The sequence below is a fragment of the Hyperolius riggenbachi genome, chromosome 2 (assembly GCF_040937935.1).
Source record: "Hyperolius riggenbachi isolate aHypRig1 chromosome 2, aHypRig1.pri, whole genome shotgun sequence".
In the NCBI taxonomy this organism is placed as follows: domain Eukaryota; kingdom Metazoa; phylum Chordata; class Amphibia; order Anura; family Hyperoliidae; genus Hyperolius; species Hyperolius riggenbachi.
In genome coordinates this window covers 351,895,308-351,917,595 of record NC_090647.1, presented here as the reverse complement: position 1 = coordinate 351,917,595, position 22,288 = coordinate 351,895,308, and the positions used below count along the sequence as shown (strand labels likewise).

Sequence of the window (22,288 nt, the reverse complement as noted above, 5' to 3'; positions counted from 1 at the left end):
GAAAATTTTCTTTGAACTTGGAGTCTATCTTAAGCAATTATAAAAAATTGGATGCATTAGATTGCATGCAAGCCACTGCATTTCTCTTCCATCTCTGCTGTGGCGGGTGAAAGGTCAAGGAATTTAAATAGATTGGTGAGGTGCCAAAAACCATTTGGTTCATTTCTGCCACTCCATGTCTTCACAACTGAATCATAGTAAAATGCAGGGTCTACTGTTTTAAAATGACAGAAGAATTTACAATGGAAGAGCACAACAGAACTCAAAAATAAGAGGCATACACATAATAAGTCTAGAGCAAAATATTTAATATGACATTATAGTAAAAGCTTTCCTTTCCCTTCAGATCCTAAAGCCGCACCCACAGATATTAGATTAAGGATCATGAACAGCACTGCCATCTCCCTTCAGTGGACTCGTGTGGCCCCTGTTACTGTCCAAGGAAACCTTCTGGAATACAGAGTGAGCAGCATTTCTAGCTCTGGCTTATAACACAAACTGACAACTAAACGGTGTTGAATGGGGAGAAATGTATTAATCTTAACGACTCCCAGCCTGTGTCTTCCATTCTGACCCAATTGTTATGCATTTTTACCTAACCAAATTTTGAATTGATGAGCTAGAAGGCATCATCACATTCTCCTGACTTTATCTAAGCTATGCCTAACCTGTGTACAACCCCAAATATAACAGTTCTTATCTAAAACTCAGGACAGTACAACTAACCAGTTACCTGCTTATTGTATTAAACCAAGGAGAAGCATAAAATCACTTCCCCACTAATACGGTACAAAATTTCTACCTATTAAATGATTGGGTTGTATATCTTGAAGGCCTATTATTGGAGAGAAAGTAGTTTGCTGAAGGGAGTGTGGGTCTCTCGAAAGAAGCTACAACAGAGTTTTATCGGAGATCGTGTACGAGGGGTTGTGTCCTTCCTGATACCTTACAGCAACTACAAATTGTACATGGTAGCAGTGAATGGGCGAGGCGATGGCCCCAAGAGCGAAATGAAAGAGTTTTCTACACCAGAAGGAGGTAAGTGATTCCATATCGAATGGAATGTTTATAACAGTTAACAAAACATGGGAAGCCTGGATTAATGGATAACAATCTTCTTTTTCAATATATGAAATCCGTACGGTAAGTTGTAAATGTACCGTATTCTAACCAGTTGGTCCATATTAAAACTTGCTGTTATAAAAATGCCTCTATTTGCTTAGACATTTTCTCCCAGATCTTGAATGCAAGCTAATGATGCGTATCTTCCTTACAGTGCCCAGCCAGCCTAAGAACTTTAGATTCAGCGAGCCAAATCGTGAGATCATTATTCTAGAGTGGAGTCCTCCAGAACATCCTAATGGAAATTTAACAGCATATAGCTTGCGCTACCAAGCATGTGAGTAATGTAATTAGGAGGCATGTTATGACTGTTTTACAATTAAATACGAGCATAGTGACACAAAAGGGATTGTTTAACCACCTAAGCACCAGCGGTCTCTGCCCCCTTAAGGACCAGAAACCGCTGGTACAGAAACGGCGAAATCCCGATGGACTACCTACGATCGCCGCACAAACCCGTTGCAACCGCCATCACTGCCGCACGTCGGGATCCTGGGCAACCTACTCTGCCGTCTCTATGACAGCAGAGTTCCTGTGAGCCAGTCAGGAGCCGCTTTCATTGGCTCCTGACCCTGTCTTTCAATGTAAGCCAATGGGAGTGGCTTACATTGAAAGACAGGGCCAGGAGCCAATGAAACGGTTCCTGACCCGTTCACAGGGCTCTGCCGTCATAGAGACAGGCAGAGCCAGTGAGCTGCAGCGACAGGCGGCGGGATTAAGCGGTGAGATCTGCAGGAGCGATGGAAACAGCGGATGCGCGCAGTGGCGAGTAATTGAAATCTACGCCCTGCCAGCCAGGTGACCACCAAAACAGCATTGATTTCAATTAGCTTGGTCCTTAAGTAGTTAAAAGGGGTACTAAGGATGTCAGATCTATAGTAAATTAAATATTTTCATTCATTAAAGTGAACCTGAAGTGAAAATAAACTTATGAGATGAAAAATTTAATGTGTAGTGTGGATGATAAAAAGAACATTAGTAGTATAGAATAGATTCTTATATTTTTTTATATTTTCAGTTTTATTTATAAGAGTGCATCAGACTATCAACTGCTGCTATTTACAATCTATACTCTGCTTTGTTCATCTGAAAAGGATACAGAACTAACAATCCTTTAAACCAGTGTTTCTCAACCTGCCCTTGGGGTACATCGGCAGCTGTCAGGGGGTCCCCCGAAGAGCCGCAGACAAAATGTCGGATCTTGCCCACAGGAGAGAAGTGTCAGGCAGAGCAGGTAGTGTCGGTGGCAAGGGGCGGAGCAACTTTCTTAGCCCCGTTCCCACGTGGACTCCTGTTGCCGGGCTCTCGTCCTGTCGCTGCCTCGCATCCTGTCGCCATGGTTACCCGACAGCCTCTCATGACGTCAGAGTTGCTGCCGGAAGTAACCATATCGGGAAGATGCGGAGACAGGAGGAGAGCCCGGCGACAAGAGGAGAGCCCAGCGAGAGGAGTCTGCGCGGGAACCGGGCTATGTAAGATTATACTGGGGCACTACCTGGCTAATCTATACTGGATCACCTATAGCTCGCTAACTACACTGGGCCACCACGTGTACCTGGCTATTTATTCTGGGGCACTACCTGTACCTGGCTAATCTATTCTGGGGCACCACCTGCACCTGGCTAATCTATTCTGGGGCACCACCTGCACCTGGCTAATCTATTGTGGGACACCACCTTCACCTGGCTAATCTATTCTGGGGCACCACCTGTACCTGGCTAACTATTCTGGGGCATCTATAGCTTGCTACCTACACCGGGGCACCATCTGTACATGGCTATCTATACTGGAGCACCTATAGCTCTCTGCCTACACTATGGCATCTGTACCTGGCTACCTATACTGGGGCATATATTGCTCGCTACCTACACTGGGGGGCCTTGCTAACCTATACTGTGGGCACCTATGGCTGGATACCTAAACTGGGGGCACCTATGCCTTGCTACCTATTCTGGGGAACCTATACCTGGATACCTATATGGGGGGCACCTATACCTAGCTTGGACAGGGGGTCAAGAGGTGACACAGGGGGACCTAGAGGGGGACAAAAGAGGCACAGGGGGAACAGAGGGGGAGAAAATAGGCACGGGGAACAGAGGTGACACAGGGGGTCAAAAGAGGCACAGGAAGAACAGAGATAATACGGAGAGATGAGGTGACACAGAGGGAGACAAATGAGGCACAAACTGAGGTGACACAGAAGGGGACAAAAGAGGCATAGGGAGAACAAAGGGGACAAAAGAGAATGGATTAGGGTAAAAAATGGACACGGTCCTTATCTCATTTGTTAACTAGGGACTACCTGTATTTGGCATGTATCTGGGTCCACCAACATCATGTAATTGCCACGCCCACTTTTTCGCCTTCGGTAGGGGGTACACTTGCCTAGGGATGACTCACAAAGGGGTACACGTGCTAAAAAGGTTGAGAACAACTGTTTTAAACTTTCCTGCAGTAAAACCTCATTAGAACCCTTATCTCACTGTTTTGCAGCTGTTTTGGCTTCTGTTCTGCAAACCAGACTGAATTTGGCAAGCTGTTGACAAGCTCTTTTGCATAGATAATAACTCAAGTTTTTTAACTCTTGCTGTACAGGAAAACAGAAAGGGATTTCTGATAATTTCTTAGTAGGGCTAGTACTATAGGAGTATCATGTCACTTCAGGTATGCTTTAACTCCAAAGGCTGAAAGGGTTACGTAAGTAACAAAAACAGTTTAAATTACCTGGTGCTTCTTGCACCACCCTGCAGCCATCCAGTGCCCACGCGGTCCTTCTGTTGACCCTCCAGCAAGCAGGGTGACCCCCTCAAAGCCAGCTGGTCGTGGGCAATCGCCAAGCCGTCTGCACCCCAGAACGCTGGGGAAGCGATGAAGAGGGGCTTGGCTGGCCAGCTTTGAGGAAGTCGTTAGCTGGCCAGCTTTGAGGGAGTCGCGGGTATAAGTATGACGCAGTGATCACATTGAAAAGGGGGAGGAGTGTGATGCCAGCTGAAAGTTTTGGAATGAGCATTGTAAGTAAATGAATGAAAAAAATATAAGGTATTAAAAGAGCTGTATTCAATGAACCCCAGCGAATTTGCCATGTGGATAATGCATGGCAGTTTTACCAGTACTTACGGCACTAATGTAACGCCCGCTGCCCAACTAGTACAACTTGCGTTATGTATGCAACATGCGCACTGATCTTATACCACCACGCAACGTGAGTTGCGCTTGTTGTGCAACTTACATTGTTGATGTAAGTGCCTGGTAAAATTGCAGTGCGTTCTCAATATATGGCAATTATATCAGGGTTTTGGGAATCAACCCCAAGGTTAGATAATCTGTTTTGTGCATCAGGGCTAATGATATTTTTCAGGAAATCTGAGACATCAGGTATATAGGATAGGATTTGATCAGGAGGGTGAGTATACAGTATGTACCTTTAGTTCCAAAGCAATGAAAGGCTGGTAATAATTGCTCCCTTTTTTGGATAACAGTATTTGCCACTTTAGTCAGATTTGGCCAAAAGGCCTGCTTGACCGTTTTTTTGGCAGACAGATGGCTCAATCTAAATTCAATAATATTCCTGATCGATTATCTCATAGAAGTGAAAGGAAATTGATCAGAAAATCGACCGGCCAGTAAATCTGCCGTCAAGAACTCATCGTGTATTCCCAGCATTAGATGTTAATGAATGGTGGAGCATCAGCAATTCTCAGCCATGTTAGCAGATCTGACTACAGTGGTAATTAGCAATATCTGAACATTTTGGGGGAAACAGTTGCATCAAAATCTCCTTTACATCAATTACACCCATACAACCGTGGACAGTAATAGGGATGTCATGTGGTGCACAGTATTTACATGGTGGGCTTATAACTCATTACACACATACTGTGTAGACATCAGACACAACACTCCGCAGTTAGGCCTCTTTCATATGAGCAGCTGAAGGCTGTGGATTCACTGCCTGTCAGCAGCTCTCGCACACTGTCCGGAAACTTGTTTGCACTCAGTACTGGTGCTCAACACCCCCCCCCCCCCCCCCCAATGGATTCATATTTAAACAGAGACGCAGATGTGACATACAGTATGCTTGTCTCTGCTGTGTAGTTACACCACCATGTGTGAAGTGCTGACGCGCGTTGTTACAACCACCGCCATTCAACTGCAAAACCAGGATGGTGCTTATGACCGACAAGCATGCACTTCAGCCTCCCGACTGAAAGAGGCCTAATTTGTAACATTCATGTGTCCAGTGATCTGAATTTCTTTTTTTAAATTTATGTTTAGATGTCAGTGACTGGGTGACTAACGTTATGTTAAATCGTTAAAACGATAAGGGCTGTGATGTGCCGTGGCAGTAGGATGCAGTCTTCTTTAATTTTTGGTTCATACCACGTCACTTTTTATGATTACATTAAATCTATTGTGAGCTCATGCACATTCTATCCTCTCTGTAATAGTTCCATAAACAAGCAGTGTATTATTGTACTTGTTTACAGCCATGAGACCTTGTAAAAGGCGTCATTCATACTGAGAGCCTTTTGTTTCCTCATCTCCCATGGTTACATCCAGAAGCAAGCTCAGTAATGTAGGATACCTCACTGTCAGTATGGGCCAATTCACACAACAAGAGCTTTTTAAGCGCTAGAGACTTGAAAAGCTCTTGCTAATGCAATGCTATGGGGGAGTTTTACAAAATCACATCGCTCCAGTGTGAACACTCGCATAGGATAACATTAGCAAGAGCTTTTCAAATCACTAAGTGCTTGGAAAAGCTCTTGTGGAGTGAACAAGCCCTATTGGAGAAAGAAAAACTATATAATAACAAGAAATGATGAAGTGCATGTTAATCTGATTTCATTCTTTTTTTTTTACTCCTTGCAGTTAATGGTAGCAGAACTGCGAGGGCTATGACAGAGACACTATCTCCAAATCAGACAAAATACATCTTGACAAGAACAGATCCAATCTCACGCTATCGTTTTTCACTGAACGCCAGAACTCAGGTTGGAGCCGGTGAAACTGCCACAGCTGAAACACCTCCCAGACCAGATGAAGGTAAGAGCCAGATCCTGGAACACATTTCCACTAAAATGATGCTGTTGTGAGATTATGCAGTGCAACTTATTCACTAGTAGACTGGCTGAAGATACTGTGATTGCAGTCACCTGCCAGTATTAAGCCAGGAACCACAACATCACATGCACTTAAATATATGTAAAGCGTAATTCTGGGCTCAGCATAAAAGGTGTTTGTGGTGTAATATTGTATTTAAAGTCATCCAAAAGGGTATTCAAATATTGCAGGGAACTCAAATGACATTGTAGGCCCTGTTCACAGTGGGAGCTGCATTCCCTGTAAAAACAGAAATGCATTATACTGATACTGTAATCGGTTGGATGACATTGCACCGGATGCACTCTGAATGTTGCATATACTTACAGCGAGCAACCACACTGCAATGTCCCACTGTGAACAGTGCCTTGGGTTCATTTTATTACAAAGTGTAATGTTGCAATTTAATTTAGGGCTGGTGTTTTACACAGATGTAGCCTCCTGCACTGGCCTCTCTTTTCAAGTGAATGAAGTAATGTCTTAAGGCTGTTGCACACAAGTGCTGCATGTAGCATTTGTTGAGCAATTGGGATTCTGTAACATGTATAGAAAAGCAGAATCTCTCTCTCTCTCTCTCTCTCTCTCTCTCTCTCTCTCTTTCTCTCGGGTTCTGTTTAAGAAACATCTAAAGGTGCCCATTAACAGTATAATTTTTATCGAAGAAGCGTATTTTTGATAAGAACATTCAAATTGAAAAAAGCCCCTCTGAGGGACAATTGTGACAGACAATAAATACTAAATAATAATAATAATTGAAAGAAAAGATTGTATTTCATTGATCCACACCATGAAAGAATCCAGCTTGTGATCATACCTAAGCATGACCTGGAAGTGTATGATCTCCCCGTGTCCCTGTCCACTGCTACAGGTGCTGAAGTGTGGTGTGGAGAATTTAGGTTTCTAAATTCAAACACCAACACTACCAAACAGCTGATCTCCCAATGTGGTGTTCCCCTGCACCACATGGCCTGACCTAACTGTCATCTCCCTTCCTTGCCTCTCTCAGCAAAGATGGCTTCACTAAACTGATTTTCTCGCTGTTTTCTTTGTGCCCGTTTCCACTAGGAGCGGTGCGATGCGGCTACATAGCCGCATTGCACCGCAGGTATGCGGAAACACATGCACGGCAATGGAAGAGTTTCCGCTGCGTGCATGTTGTGCGGAGCGATCTGAGAATCTGCAACGTGCTGCAGATTCTCGCACAGCCGCATCCGCCCGCAGCCATCTCCTCCATTGACTTCCGCATCGGGAAGGCGGAAGTGATGCGATGTGGCTAGGTAGCTGCATTTGCATCATTTAGTAGTGGAAACCGGCCCTTAGGGTGTGTTCACACATGAAAAGTGTACAGTTCAAATCCTGTCAGGTACAACTGATAGAAAACTGATGCAAAGCTGACATTACAGGACTAGAATGAAAATATAAAGATTTATGCATGAACCAAGCCATAAAGTGTGTGAATTTTGAGGCAGCTAAATACAGGTGTAGCTAGACAGGATTGAACCTGTAATGCCTTGGTTGCAAGCAGGGCTGTGGAGTCGGAGTCAAGGAGTCGGAGCAATTTTGGGTACCTGGAGTTGGAGTCGGTGGTTTCAATAAATTGAGGAGCCTGAGTTGGATGATATTTTAACCAAATCCATAGTCTTTGTGAAAATTAGACTAAGGAGTCGAGGAGTTCGGAGTCGGAGCAATTCTGGGTACCTGGAGTCGGAGTCAGTTTCATAAACTGTGGAGTCGGAGTTGGATGATTTTTTGTACTGACTCCACAGCCCTGGTTGCAAGACAGAAGCACTGCTACTGTACCACAGTTTCTGTGGAAAACATTGATTTGAAGAGATTTATTAGACTGTTAGGCATCAGTAAGGTTGTAAAATTCCGAAATTCTTCCCTTCAGAGTTAGAAAACTGAACTGCATTGATTACATCATTGAGGCATCAGTAATGGTCATCCCATTCATGCTCCAAAAAGGATACAGTGGATAGAACATGAAACACTTATTATCATTACACTGCTTTTTTGTTTTGAACTTCAACTGTGCTTTTATTGCATGACATAAATGACATAAATGCTAACAACACACCTCCCAGTTGATGTGCATTTTTATTCTGTGAAAATGGGTTCATACAGGTGCCTAACTACAGGGGAGCAGCCCCTGTGATTGCAGGGTCCTAGAGCTGTAAGGGGGGACTTCTACTCCACTCCCTCTGATAAAGGGGTCCATGCGTCAGATCAGGTGGTTTTGTGGCTACACTTGAGTGTAAAGATAAGGATGTCCACACTTGTGTTATGACCCTTGCAAGATGGGCCCCGAGACTATGAGGGTCACAAGGGGCTGGCAAGGGGAAAGGGTGTGACCATTGGGGGCCCCATGATTTATAGTTACGCCCCTGATTTTACTCTGTGCACATTGTTTTCTCAACTATCTTTTTGGTTATGAAATGGTGCAATTTAGTAGACCAGGCAAACAATCCTCCAGTTCCCTTCCCTTTTGGATGGGTACAATTGCTCTATTGTTACTTCATCACATTCAGCTTCCTACACTGAGATTTACTGTTCTGCATCCAACACTATAAAAGGAATGTACAATAAGTATATTTTAAAGGACAACCGAAGTGAGAAGACTATGGAAGCTGCCATATTTATTTCCTTCTAAACAATGCCAGTTGCCTGGCTGCCCTGCTGATTTATTTGGCTGCAGTAGTGTATGAATAACATCAGTAAAGGTCCGTACACACGCCGGACTGCAGGAAACGACGGATCCGTCGTCACCTCCTGCTGGGCGTGTTTTCAGCAGACAGTCCGGCGTGTGTACAGTCTGTCGGCAGACTGATACGGCTGTTTCTGAGCGATCCGGCGGATCGCTCAGAAACAGCCGTATCAGTCTGAAGACAGACTGTACACACGCCGGACTGTCGCTGGAACGCCCGCCCAGCGGAAGGTGACGACGGACCCGTCGTTTCCTGCAGTCCGGCGTGTGTACGGACCTTTAGAAGCATGCAGCTAATCTTATCAGATCTGACAATAATGTCAGAAATCCCTGATCTGCTGCATGCTTGTTCAGGTTCTGTGGCTCAAAGTATTACAGGCTGTGGATCAGTAGGATGGCCATGCAACTGGCATTGATTAAAAGGAAACAAAAATGGCAGCCTCCACATATCTTTTAAAGTTCCTCTTTGACATTTAATTACAAGAGATTGCTTGCAGTTCCCTTTGTAAATAACAGATCACACATTTGTTGCTTGTTGGTATTTGTGTTTTGTGTTTCACTTTGCTTTGTCCTTTCTGTTCTCCTTTCTCTTCCTTACTCTTGACTTTCTGTGAGGTCTGCAGTTCCCCCCACTTCAGGTAAAGTAACAGAACAAGGTAACATGCATGGGGGTTGCATGCCTGCTTACTATGAGAGGTTTTGCATGGCTGTCCATCCACCCAGAAGCAATTACTATCAGTATACTTGGCATTGTGAACATGCTGTACAGTAACTGCCCTTCACATAAATGTGAACAAAGCTTAGGTCTGTGGTATATTGAACTGAATGGAATACACATATGCTTCTAGCATCACATATAGATCAACACAAGTGAGCCTATTTTATTTTCATGGCTAGTCCATTTCTGTACTTTTCTGCACATAGCTAAAATGATTAACTTAATACGAAACCATCAAAATCCAAGTTCTTTACTATACGGTCTATAACACCCAGTCCAAATATGCCTCTGTATTCTAATCCAATCTACAAAACAAGGTAAATGTCGCTGGTGAATCAGGGCAAAACAAGCATTTCCTGTTTTTTGGTTTGTGTTTCCTCTTCTTTCCGTAGCGGTAATCATATTTCATTTGTAAAACTGTATCAGACTGTAGAACTGATAGCAATATATTCGTTTGTAGAAACCCACCAAAAACCATGACCACGTCTTTCTTATAAGTTGTAAAACAGATGACATTTGTAGCTAAGTTTGTGTGCAGTTGTCTTTATTTGTATTCAAATACATTGCTTGTGTCCTTCGTTTAATAGTAGCATTGCATTGTAAGTAGCGACATCTGAACACGTCACAATGAGCTTCTAAAGCTTACACATGTAGCAGGACACAAGGTGGCTGCTAATAGCAAGCTGCATATTTTAGGGCCCATCCATACTGCGCATGTTGCATTTTTATGCGAATATGTATCGCAGCAATGATCTATCAATTATTTTTAATGTAGCCATTCATATTACCTTTGTTATAAGGGGCCGTCTTACGTACATAATAATAGTAGGACCTCATTCACACTATGCATGCAAAATGCAAAACACAGGGGCATATTCACTAAATATCGGTACTAGTGCAATGCTGTGCGCATCGTAATTTTATTGGCATTTAGTGAATATGCCCCATGGCGCCAGCTATACTGCTCATGTAATATTAATGACCCAGTTGGCTGAACATTGACTAGTTGTAGCATTAGTATAATGCGCACTGCGCAACGTGCATCAAGTGGCTGGTTCCTTGAACACTAGACCAAAAATAGACACTGGACAAAAAAAAAAAACTGCTTAAATAATATAGCAGAACATTTTTTGTGGATTTTGTAGATTTCAACGTAGTTGTATCTATGTTATTTTTTACTCTATAACTTAAACTCTGATGCCGTATACAGTCATCATAATTGTCCACACACTGCTAGATATTACCATACCATACTAACTCTTAGCGCTGCTAGTTTGAAATCTCAGATAGAAGTAACAAATGGCGAGTAACAATGCATTCTTATTTTTCTTCTTTCTTTTTTTTTTTTTGTATACTTTTTTATGATCAGATTTCCACCCAAATCTGATCAGATTCAGTTGAATTCATTGCTACACATGGTGCTTTACTGCCTAATGATGTAAAGAAACCATAGTTCAGTTGAGTGACACTGTAAAATGTCAAATGAAGATGTCACACCTTTTCCAGCCCTGCTACTGTCAACGTCAAGGCCAGGCATGAGCTTCCGAATTCCGCGGAAGCTAATTTTCCGAAATTTCGCCGGAATTGGGTGTTCCGCATTGTACCGCGGAACGCGGAAATTACAAAACGGTAGTCGGAATATGCGGAATACCGTGAATTCGGAATTGGAATTTTTTGACCAATCAGGAGATGCGGAATTAGTTGACCAATCATGATCAGCTGGTGAAATCACTTGCAAATGCTTGCTAATGCTGACGTCACTCCTCCTGTTCTGGTAACTCTATTCACTATCGCCGTCCACATGCACTCAGGGACTCCTGGCTGGAAGTGACATCTGCGAACTTCTGCCTGGGCGCCACCCAATCACTCCGCATTACAACAGAAATGGATTTCCGCAAAAAACGAAAGTAAGTTTTTTTTAGCCAAATTTAAAAAGTACAAATCAACTTTATTAACAATAGACTATTATCAACAGTATTGATGATCATCTTAAATTTCAGATACAAAAACGATGTTTCAAATTAGCGACTGAGTAATTCCTCCGAAATTTATGAAAATCCATTTAAAAATTACGGAAAATGTACCCGGCGGAATTTCGCGGAATGTAGCGGAATTACGCCGGAATGCAGCGGTAGCGGAATTTCGTTATGACTGTATGCGGAATTACCGCGGAATCGGAAATAGGCTCTTCCGACCATGCCTGGTCAAGGCATTTATAATGTCTGAAAGGTTTCGTTGCAATATATCCATCACATCTGAGATTTTGCATCTCTGTAGCTTTACATTACTAATTCTGTAATGTCAAATAGACATTGTGGAAACTTTTTAAAAAAGTGTACAATGGCCTTTCCTACACTGGACTTAAAAGAGCTTTGAAACCTTTGAAATGCCAATGTTTATTCATTTCACATAAACAGCACTGACATTTTTCATGGAACAACATCAGTACTGTTTGTTTTGTGTTATGAACTACTGACCAATCCAGATGTCTATTTAACAGTCTACACAGCTTTTGCTCTGCAGAGGAATCTCTCCCACATACAAGATATCTCTGATAACTAGTCCATGAGAGGCTCATAGTTTCACATTGATACACATTTTAGGTTATTTTACATAAATGTATGCTGCATGGAATAGGATCAATCTAATGCACTAGCTGGTGATTTTATTGGGTTCATTTCTAAGCTAAATATATTTGCATAAAATTAATATAGACTGTACTTCACCTAAAAATTATTGTAGACCATCTGTAATGATAATCCCACATTTTCCTATCACTGCTGCCTATCAATAAGGGTTACAGAATTCGTAAAAGCCCCAGAGCCCCTAAACTAGATGGGCCCATAAGGGGCCCTCCCTCAACCACTGTATTAGCTCTTCAATGGTGCTATCCTGGTAATGATCACCTCTATATGTGCATTGACTTGAGGTAATCATTACCAACCTGCTCCCCTCGCCTGCTAACACCTCTCTGACACTGTGGCTGTCCTTGGCAGGTTTTGCTGCTCCATATTAATTGTTAGCTATAGAGCAGGGGTCTCAAACTCAATTTACCTGGGGGCCGCAGGAGGCAAAGTCAGGATGAGGCTGGGCCGCATAAGGAATTTCACAATCGCGGTGCATCGCCGCCTCTGCCCGCCCCTCTCACTCTTCCTTCACGGAGAGGGGCGGGGAGAGGCGGCGATCGACGTCAGGAGGGGCAGAGCTGAAGCTGAAAGCTCTGCCCCTTCCAGGAAATGCCGGCGGATTGCCCCCCGGGCGATTTGGGGGCTCTGCAACCCTCGTTTAGCGGCGGGGATGCGGCGGATTATGTGGGAGCACTGAAGCGAACTATAAGGAAGCTTTTGCCAGCGAGGGCCACAAAATATTGTATCGAGGGCCACAAATGGCCTGCGGGCCGCGAGTTTGAGACCCCTGCTATAGAGTACTTAAATGGGCCAAATGAAAAACTCACACTAAGCCCATAGCACTTTATTTGTGCTACTGGGCAGAACATTGGTTCACTGTCTCTGGATCATGCAAAGTAAGCTGATATTATGTACTGCAGAGGGATTCATACAGTGGGAAATCACAGAAGATCATAGCAGAGAGCAAACTTTCATGTTTTTGTTGTAAGTAAATCAGAGGTTTATTTCCAATTATCTTGCTCTTCTTTAGGGCTTGTTCACACTGCAAGAGCTTTTTAAACGCTAGTGATTTTAAAAGCTCTTGCTGATGTACTGCTATGGGCGATTTTTATAAAACCATATTGCTCCAGTGAGATCACCCACATAGCATTACATTAGCAAGAACTTTTCAAATCACAAGCGCTTAGAAAAATCTCTTACAGTGTGAACCAGCCCTTAGTTACAGACTATTTATTTCTTTTAGTTAGATGATATGACTAGGTGGTGGCATTCTGTGACGTTCCAGGCAGTTCTTCACTCTATATGAAATCTGTATTGTGAGAAGCTGTTGTAATCTATGCGGCTAACATAATATCTGTAATGCGTTACGTAAAATACAGAGAAGTGAAAAGACAGCAGAAAGTGAATACTGCATTAGAATGATGTAATATGGCCAATTATCTGTACATTTTACTATGGCCTGTTCGCACTTATGTGTGGACCACAACAAAATTCAGTGCTCATTCTTTCACATGGTCACATTCCCACCACAATAGCATGGTATGAAGCATTTCAAAACGATCATACGGGCAGTGTTTGCATGTGCTTTGGTAAAGATTAAAAGCATTGACTGAAATATGTGCTTTGCTGTTGTCCGTATGTGCTGAGTGCATGGTTTATTAATGAGCTATCTTTTGCACTGCATTAGTGTAAATGGACCTTTTAATGATACCTAATGTAGAGATACGCACCACAATTTATTCCAATTACAGCTCATCTATATTCTGTGCTATGCATTTAGTCTTGCATGCTACATTCATTAGCTGCTCTGTCCAGAAGACCTCTTTCTTTTGGTCAGACAACACCGCTACATGCTGTTTTGATCACCGTATGCTTAAGCCGCTGCCTTATTGCATAGCAGAATGTTTCTGCATGCCCTGCGTCTTTAAAACTGAACTCCAGGCAAATATACAAGTCACCAATAATGAAGATTTTTATGTAGAGTCAGTAAATGTACTTTATTCTGTCTAGTTTCTGTACTCATAGGCTGGAAGGGGGAGGCTATACTGTGAGCCATTCATGCATGGTTAACAATAACACAGTAAATTACGGCTATTTCAACAGTTTGAGCTTACAACAGAGTACACACCAGGTAACTGCTGACCCGCACTGTCCAGTCAGCATGCTGGAGCATTTCTTATACTTAACAACTGTTATAAAGAAAGAACTACTATGCTTGTTACTCTGTCGTTGAGCAGTTTTTTGGACTTACTAGACAGAAATTTAGCATTTTTGTCTGATAAGTCTTTTTACCTATAAAGTACTGTATTTCACCTGTGTGTTTAAACTTGTGCCTGGAGTTCAGTTTCAAGTGTTACATGGAAGCAGATGACTCTCTGCTACTGTTTTCAAATAATGTCTTTAATCTAATAAAGTTGTTCATCTAGGCCTTTCCTCTGTCTTTGCTTGTAGTTCTAGTTAAATACATTTACTCGTCTTTTGTGGCCATATCTAACAGGTTCTCCGGGGCTCTTCCTATTAGGCAGAGCAACTATAATTTCTGGATCTTTCAGAAATGGCAACCCCTAATTAAAATAGCAATAGAAAATGTATATATTGAATGTCTTTACGAATGGTAATACGAAACCAGGTCTAGTGACCATCTCCAAGCATTAAGTGTGGGCATTCAGCTGTATATCTACATCCCACACAGATAAAAGGGGCTCTGGAAATTTGGGCACACTATGTGCCGCCATAGTCTGTGATGGGAATTACGGCTTTAGCGGCACTCAGATAGTAATTGGAGCACTGTCAAAAGACGGAGCCCAGATTGCTAATAAAACAGCGTAATTCGGCTGCCAGCTATTGCGTCTGCATATTACGTCTTACCCCTGAGTCCACGGCGGCCTGGAATGGGAATAGTAATTACGTGGGGACTTTTGCAGTAGCAAGATGAAACGCCCAAATTTTCCGGGGCCTTAATTAAATGGATGCGTGTACATCTACCTTACATCCAAATGGCCTACCTCAGCCATCAGATGAGTGGTTTCCCTGCTAATGATACACTAAGCCTGATATACTAAGTTCCCCTAGCAAATACAATGGGGATAAGAATTGCTATTAGATGTTGTTCTCGCTTGGCTCATATCATGTTGTAGTGAGGCTTGCTGAGAGGTTTGTGAGTTAAGGTGGCCATACATTAGTCAATGGCCACCAGACTAGAGGAGGCACCACACGCCTCCTCTAGTGTTCTCTCTGCATCACCAAGGGTGCCGGTATCCCGTGCCAGCATAAGTGTGCAGAAAACGGCACATGTCTAAACCCTTCAGCAATGTCCATTATGTTTAAAAATGAACCTGGCAAGTGCTTTAGTCTTTCCCCCCTTGTTGCAGACAGTTTAAAGAATTCTAGTCCAGGTTTGCTGAATCACTTATAATATCTCTATTGGGGATGTTTGGAGACACATTTGGGGATGTTTGGAGACACATTAGGAAATCATGCCCATTTGTTTTAGCTTGTAATGGTGCATGCTTTCTGCCATCATTACAAAGACAACTCATAGCATTGCACAATGCCTTTGGTTGGCTCCTATCTAGCAATGATTCGCTAGCAGAAAATCACCCCTAAACAACTAAGTGTGATCATTTTCTACCAGTTTTACTATACAGTCTAATTTTGGGTTCTCTTAAAGTTAGCTAAGTGGCATAACTGATGTTAAACAGAGATGAAACTCGCTTCGACTAAAGTGGGGTAAGTAACGTTCTGTTGAGTCAGGTGTTCCAAGCCTGGCAAACTGCACTGCCAGCAAAATATCATGATGGGTCTGCACATCATTTACTTGAAAAACACTCAATAGCAAGAGTATAGCTGTACACAGCTAATTCTTAATCTTGCATACTGAGAAAAAAAAATCCATGTGATACAATTATTGTGTTTTGTTACAACAGAAGATTTTTGAGAGACTGTTGGAAGTTTAGTCAGATGAGAATTATCTCACAGGGATGTACCTGTGCCACTTTGGTTATCCTAAAATGTCTGTTTGTGATTGTGTTGGATGACTGATCCCTGCAAAACAAGGTGCTGGGCTCTCAGCCAAGCAGCCTGTTCTGTCCTATGAAGAAGAAAGGTGTTGATGAACAAGAGCGAGCTGCAGTGGGAAATAACAAGGGCAGTCAGCTTGAAATAATCACAAATGGCTGGGTTGCATGTGCAAAGTTTCAAGTGCATACAATTCTTCAGGGTGGGAAAAAAATCTTCTTAATGAGCAGCTGTTGAGTAATTAAGGTGAAAATAGCCTGTAGAGATAAACAATTGTATCGTTCAACCTTTTTTTGAACCCTTTCCAGGGCTTCTGCTGTACACTTTAAAATCATTTATTTATGGAAGTTCCGGTGGTGGACAATATTACACATTTTTACTTTCACAAGACCAGTGGTAATGAAGCATTGCCAGATTTCACCAAAAATATCTTGCTATGAAAACACACAGCTCACTAAAGTCGACCCAAAATGGAGTAATTAGCTTTGGGTAATTTGCCGGATTGTTTCAGTGGGAATTCCAGGCATCTGTAGCTCTTCTTTCCTATATATAGCACCCTGTGATACTAGTACCAAGGTTGGAAACATTTGGATAAATGTTTTGCTCTCTTTTCAGTCTATTTCTCTTCTTGTTCTCAATTGCCCCCACGTCTCCAGTACCTCCCACAGAGGCTCCCACAGAAATACCAACTATTCCAATGACCACTCCTGATGCTACCACTGCTGTGCCTACTACGACTACCACAACTACAACCACTCCTTCTATCACCACCATCATTACTTCTACTGAAAGCAGGCAAACAACAGTGGCTAGCGTCCATGAAACAGGTACTGACTTCCTTAAACACATTATTATCATCATCACTAGCACACACAGACAATGCAGTGTTTCTTTGGTAGAGAACTGGTTGACAGTAGAAATGACCACAGTGTTGCTAAAATGTAAAGAGTTAACTGATTTGTACAGGAGACTGGGCAGAAACATCAGCAATTTTTACTGATTTTGTGGCACTGTGTGGTTGTATAAGCAGAAAATGAATATATACACTCAGGCCATTTTATACAGTTGATACCTTCTGGTCAGTGGGGCAGATTTACCCAAATCAGTGCACATGAATTGTAGTAAAACTGGAGCAGATGCCCAGATCCAGGATTGCTCTGAGGAACTGCTCCACTTTTGTCACTATTTTTGCTCCAGTGTTCCTTGCATTGACTTTGATGCATCTGCCTCATTGCCCCTTACATGTTCTAACTTTTCTTAGCAACAGGAAAAGGAGACGCAAACCTTAAGTATAAAAAGTTAATAAAGATAATCATGAACCAAGTAAAGCAAATATGCTTTAAACATTGTCTGTAAAATCTGGTATGGTTTATTTTATAGTGTTTTACGTATTGGAGCACAGTAGAGTAGTTGCCCTAAGCAACCAATTGGTGTAAAATGATTCTGATTTTGCTGTAAATGCAATGTACCTTAATTTTGTAATTTAGATTTTATTGGAGGTAATGGAAACAATTGTGATGTACATGCTAAATTTTGATTTTGCTTATACTTTTTAATAGCAAATAAATTTTGACTAGTCTTCCTAGGGAGGTCACATTGTACATCAGATTGTATTGAGAATCCTCTTTAAAGGAATGGTCAGCCAAATACTGCTGCCCCCTTATATACTTACTACTTACCCGGGGATTCCTTCAGCCCCTTGCAACCGACATGTCCTCTCCTAGCCGCCGGCCCGGGGTTTGCGTCGGTGCAGAGGCTGACTTCGAGATCATCATCTACTGCGCCTGCGCCGCTGTCAATCAAGAACACGTTGCCCACAGTGTATAGCGCAGGTTCAAAACTACTGTGCCTGCGCATTACACTGCGGACAACATGGACTTGATTGACAGCGGCGCTCGCACAGACGCAGTAGAGGAGGTCAGCCTCTGTACCGGTGGGGACCACGGGCGGCTGCTGCGAGCGGAGATGCTGCGAGGGACACATCGGCTGCAAGGGGCTGGAGGAAGCCCTGGGTAAGTATATTATAGGGCAGCAGTATTTGACAGATGATTCCTTTAAGTACTATCAGCACAAGTTACATAACTGCAGAGTGCCACAGGGTCCCAGTGAGTCGTTGTAGAGTTCAGACAATCAGCAGATCTCGGGTGAGTTTGTGAGTGGATCTTTGTAAGGAAGTAGATTAAAGTTTTATTGGTTGATTAGAGATAAGAGCTTTATGCCCTCCTCACATTCGCCATCCTCCGTACACACGCTGATTAGTGTTATGTCTAATACAAGCAAAGTTGATGATTTGGCTTAACATATTCAAATTAAACACATGTAAAATATATTACATCAATAAACAAGAAAGATATTTATTTTCTCAACAGATATTGCCACCCATTTCTTGTATGTAAAATTATCAACAAATATCATACTACCTCCTATTCAATTCTCTCGTTCAAATTTTTCTACTAGGAGATCATTTTTCATCTTCTGTTTAAAATAACTTTTCGACACTTTGCCACTGAAAAGTACTAAGTACTGTAGGTGGAAAAAGTACTGTCAAAAAGCATAAATTTGCCTTCTTAAATCAGAAGGTATTTGCGATGATTCAGGTTGGAGTGAGTTTATGAGGCCTGTCACAGTGCATCACTGCATTTGCTCAATATGCAAATTGTCCCTTTGCTAAACACACCTCCAGAACCGCAGGAATGTAATGATGTGTCAGCTTATTGATGCATTGTGGGAGACCTCATATACTCAATTCAACTTGAATAATCACAAATACCTTCTGTTTTAAGAAGGCAAATTTATGTTTTGCAGATCGCAGGTCATCCTAGTGCCCCACCACCCACCTCCGCATGGATGGCACAGTGACGCAAGCACATGCCGCTGTTAGTAACTATATAACTGTCTGGTTAAGCTGGTTTTTGCTAGACTGACACTACAATAAATGATCATTTTGCATTGGGTGGTGCCTGCACTCTGCTTCTGTGTATCGCATGTTCTGCCTTCCTTCTAACCACATGTCTGTAGCACACCAATGAGCCATTTCAGCAAAGAGAGCGGAGACAGCGCCTGTACATGGTGAAATCGCTTCCATCCTTTATCTTGTTCACCTTTAAACATAGTGATTGCCACACTTACCATACTTTATCTTTTGTATTAAAATGTATGCTTTGCGTAGCGTTTCAATATGACAGCTTTTTGGTACTTTTTAGCCCATTACACACTCCCAGTAGTTCTAGTTCACCACGAGTTTGCTGGGCAATCTGTAATTTTTGATAAGTCGTGGCTCAAAGAGACTCTGTAATAAAAAAAATGCCCTGGGGGGTACTTGCCTCGTGAAGGGGAAGCCTCAGGGTCCCAATGAGGCTTCCCCCATCCCTGTAGCTGCAGGCAATCCAGCGCTGGCTTCCCTGAAGCATCCTGCAATCCTGGCTTGACAAGCCTGACAAGGCTTGATATATTTACCTTCCCTGGCTCCAGCGGGTGGCACTGTTGCGGCTCTCAGCATGGAAATAGGCAGAAATATCTCTGTCGGGTCCACTCTACTACGCAGGCGCAGAAAACTTGCGCCTGCGCAGTAGAGCGGACCGACAGCGATTGGCTATTTCCGCCAATCTCTGAGCGGAGAGCCACTACTATGCCTGCGCTGGAACTGGGAAGGTAAATATTTACATCCCCGCTATTTGGAGGGGCACAGCCAGACCGCCGTGGGACACAGGAAGAGGGGGAAGCCTCGATAGGATCCAGGGGCTTCCCTCACCCGAGGTGAGTACGGTACCCCCAGGGGAACTTTTTTTAGTCACAGGTTTTCTTTAAAAGGCATTTTATAGATAAGGTTTGAAATTATCACCTAGGAGAAAAAGTGAATTGAATAAAGGCCAATTTCTTCTTATTTCCTATATTTGTTTTTATCCCCTCACAAATTGTACTCTTTATGTATGCTAACATTAAAATGCTTTTTAATATTTAGTGAGAAATGAGAACTCTGAGATCGGTAGAGACAGGAACTAAAGCATTTCTCTCTTTTTTGGGGGCTTTGTAAACCACTCACCATGGATACTTCCCTAAAGTTGATAATGGTCTTAACTTGTTTTAAATCACTTTCCCAGCGACACCTGGACAACCTATTTGGAACATCACAGCTTTGCCCAACAGCCATTGGGCAAACATCACCTGGATGCACAACCTAGGGCCTGGCTCTGAGTTTATGGTTGAGTATATCGACAGTAAGCATCACTTCAGCATGTGTATTGTGTGTAGCTGTAATGGCTTTTCTAGGGAACACACAATAAGCACCATGAGTGAGCAAAATACAAAACAGACACTTCAGGAGCTCAGAAGATGGTTCATATAAACATAGTTACTGCAAATAATCATTACTTTTGCTCTTTTGTTTAGTGTGGCCTTTTGTTCTTACTTTTAAGCCGATTGGCTGGTGAATGAGAAGGTATCAGTAAGTGACTGAATGTTTTACCCAAATGTGGATGCTTTATAAAACACTGCTTAATTATCTCAGGAACTAAAAGTCAGAGAGAACTGAACCCGTTATGGGGCAAAGAACCCTTTGGACACAGGGACTGAGTAACTATAAAGTAAAATATATATTTTTTTAAATAAATAGAAATAGCTTCACCTGTGAATCACAAATATCTGGTTCGGTGAATGGGAGAGGTCTAAAGATGTGATGAATACTTAAGACTGTTCCCATCCCTGTTAGCTAACAGTGCTAAACTATCTTAGCCACCATTGTTTGAATTTCTTTCTGCAACACCCATTTTGAGATTCTCATGGAGTGACAGCTCACTCCTTGCCAGCCTGAAACCCTCCCCCTTAAATCACATGACCATGATTTCACTCTGACTGGGGATGCAAGTAAGTAGGTAAGCTGCTGGAGATTTCTGAACAGAACATCTGTAAATATTCATAGCAGTATTTGTTTTAATTTGCAAAAATGGAAGTGTGATTTACACATCTTTTCTATGCATTTGTTCACACCAAACAATATTTGATTAAAGGCATATGAAAAGCTCTGCTGGAACTTGGGCTTTAGGCTTTTATCATCTTTATATCAACACAAGTTCATTACACCAGTACCATTATCAGTACAAATACAATTTTTGAATCATAAGAATCAAAACGTTATCTGTGAATCGGAATATGAGAGACACAATTCAATTTTATTGCATTAAGGAAACCATAAAAACGATGTACATCACTATGGGGTAAATTCAGATGTTCTGTGTAAATAGTGCCACACCACTTGCACACCTCTAGCTGGACAGCTCCAGTCTCAGAAAACTGTAAAAACCTAATGAATTTTCAGCATTAAATTTACTCCTGGAGTGTCTGTTTTGGACTGCAAGATCTACATATCAGGTTAAAGAAGAACTCTGCTGCTATTTATTACATCTTAATTAGCTACACACAGTTACGTAGCCCCAAGACTATTTCTGCAAAATTTTAGTGAAGAAAAGCCTTTGGTGACCCCATGCTTTTACCAGCCATGCAGAACTGGAGGAATACATGGGCAAAGACACAACATGGCTCCCAAGGGCTGTTAATGATCTGAAATCAGAGAAGGCACAGACAGCAAACTGATTAAGGTTTGTTTTTTAGCAGATCAGTTAATTTGCATATTAGATTTCATAAACCCTACATTAAACGGTGTAAGGCTCAGTTTTTAAACCGGAGTTCTTCTTTAAGTACTATCATGTCTTTGTATAGGAATATCTAGGAACTGATATCCCAGAGCAGGTTGACTTAAGAGTATTTTTCTCACTGCTATCATGGCCTAAAAATCACTGGTCTGCTTTGCCAGCAGCCTCTGGGGAGTGAGTTTCTATATATATATATATATATATATAAATGTGACTTTGGTTATCCGAGTCATATTATGTAAAGGGGGGCTAGATATTAAGGAAGATGAATGTGTTTGCATGACATCTCACTGCAGCTCACCATTCAACATGTATTTCTTATAGTAAAAGAATGGTCTTGCCACATTGT

General features: G+C 42.2%; 1 protein-coding gene across 19 annotated transcripts in view; it reads left to right on the top strand.

Annotated features, from left to right (window-relative positions):
- NFASC (neurofascin) overlaps window positions 1-22,288 on the top strand; it is a 269,129-nt gene that overhangs the window by 223,147 nt on the left and 23,694 nt on the right. For 7 of the 19 annotated variants that reach the window (XM_068269594.1, XM_068269595.1, XM_068269597.1 and 4 more), the window contains 7 exons: window positions 347-462; window positions 834-1,038; window positions 1,277-1,399; window positions 5,995-6,168; window positions 9,553-9,567; window positions 16,948-17,118; window positions 20,392-20,508. In XM_068269594.1, the coding sequence (XP_068125695.1) occupies window positions 347-462; window positions 834-1,038; window positions 1,277-1,399; window positions 5,995-6,168; window positions 9,553-9,567; window positions 16,948-17,118; window positions 20,392-20,508 (921 nt within the window). Of the gene's footprint in view, window positions 1-346; window positions 463-833; window positions 1,039-1,276; window positions 1,400-5,994; window positions 6,169-9,552; window positions 9,568-16,906; window positions 17,119-20,391; window positions 20,509-22,288 lie in introns of those variants that run through there. The other 12 variants (XM_068269606.1, XM_068269604.1, XM_068269602.1 and 9 more) reach the window with 6 other exon arrangements.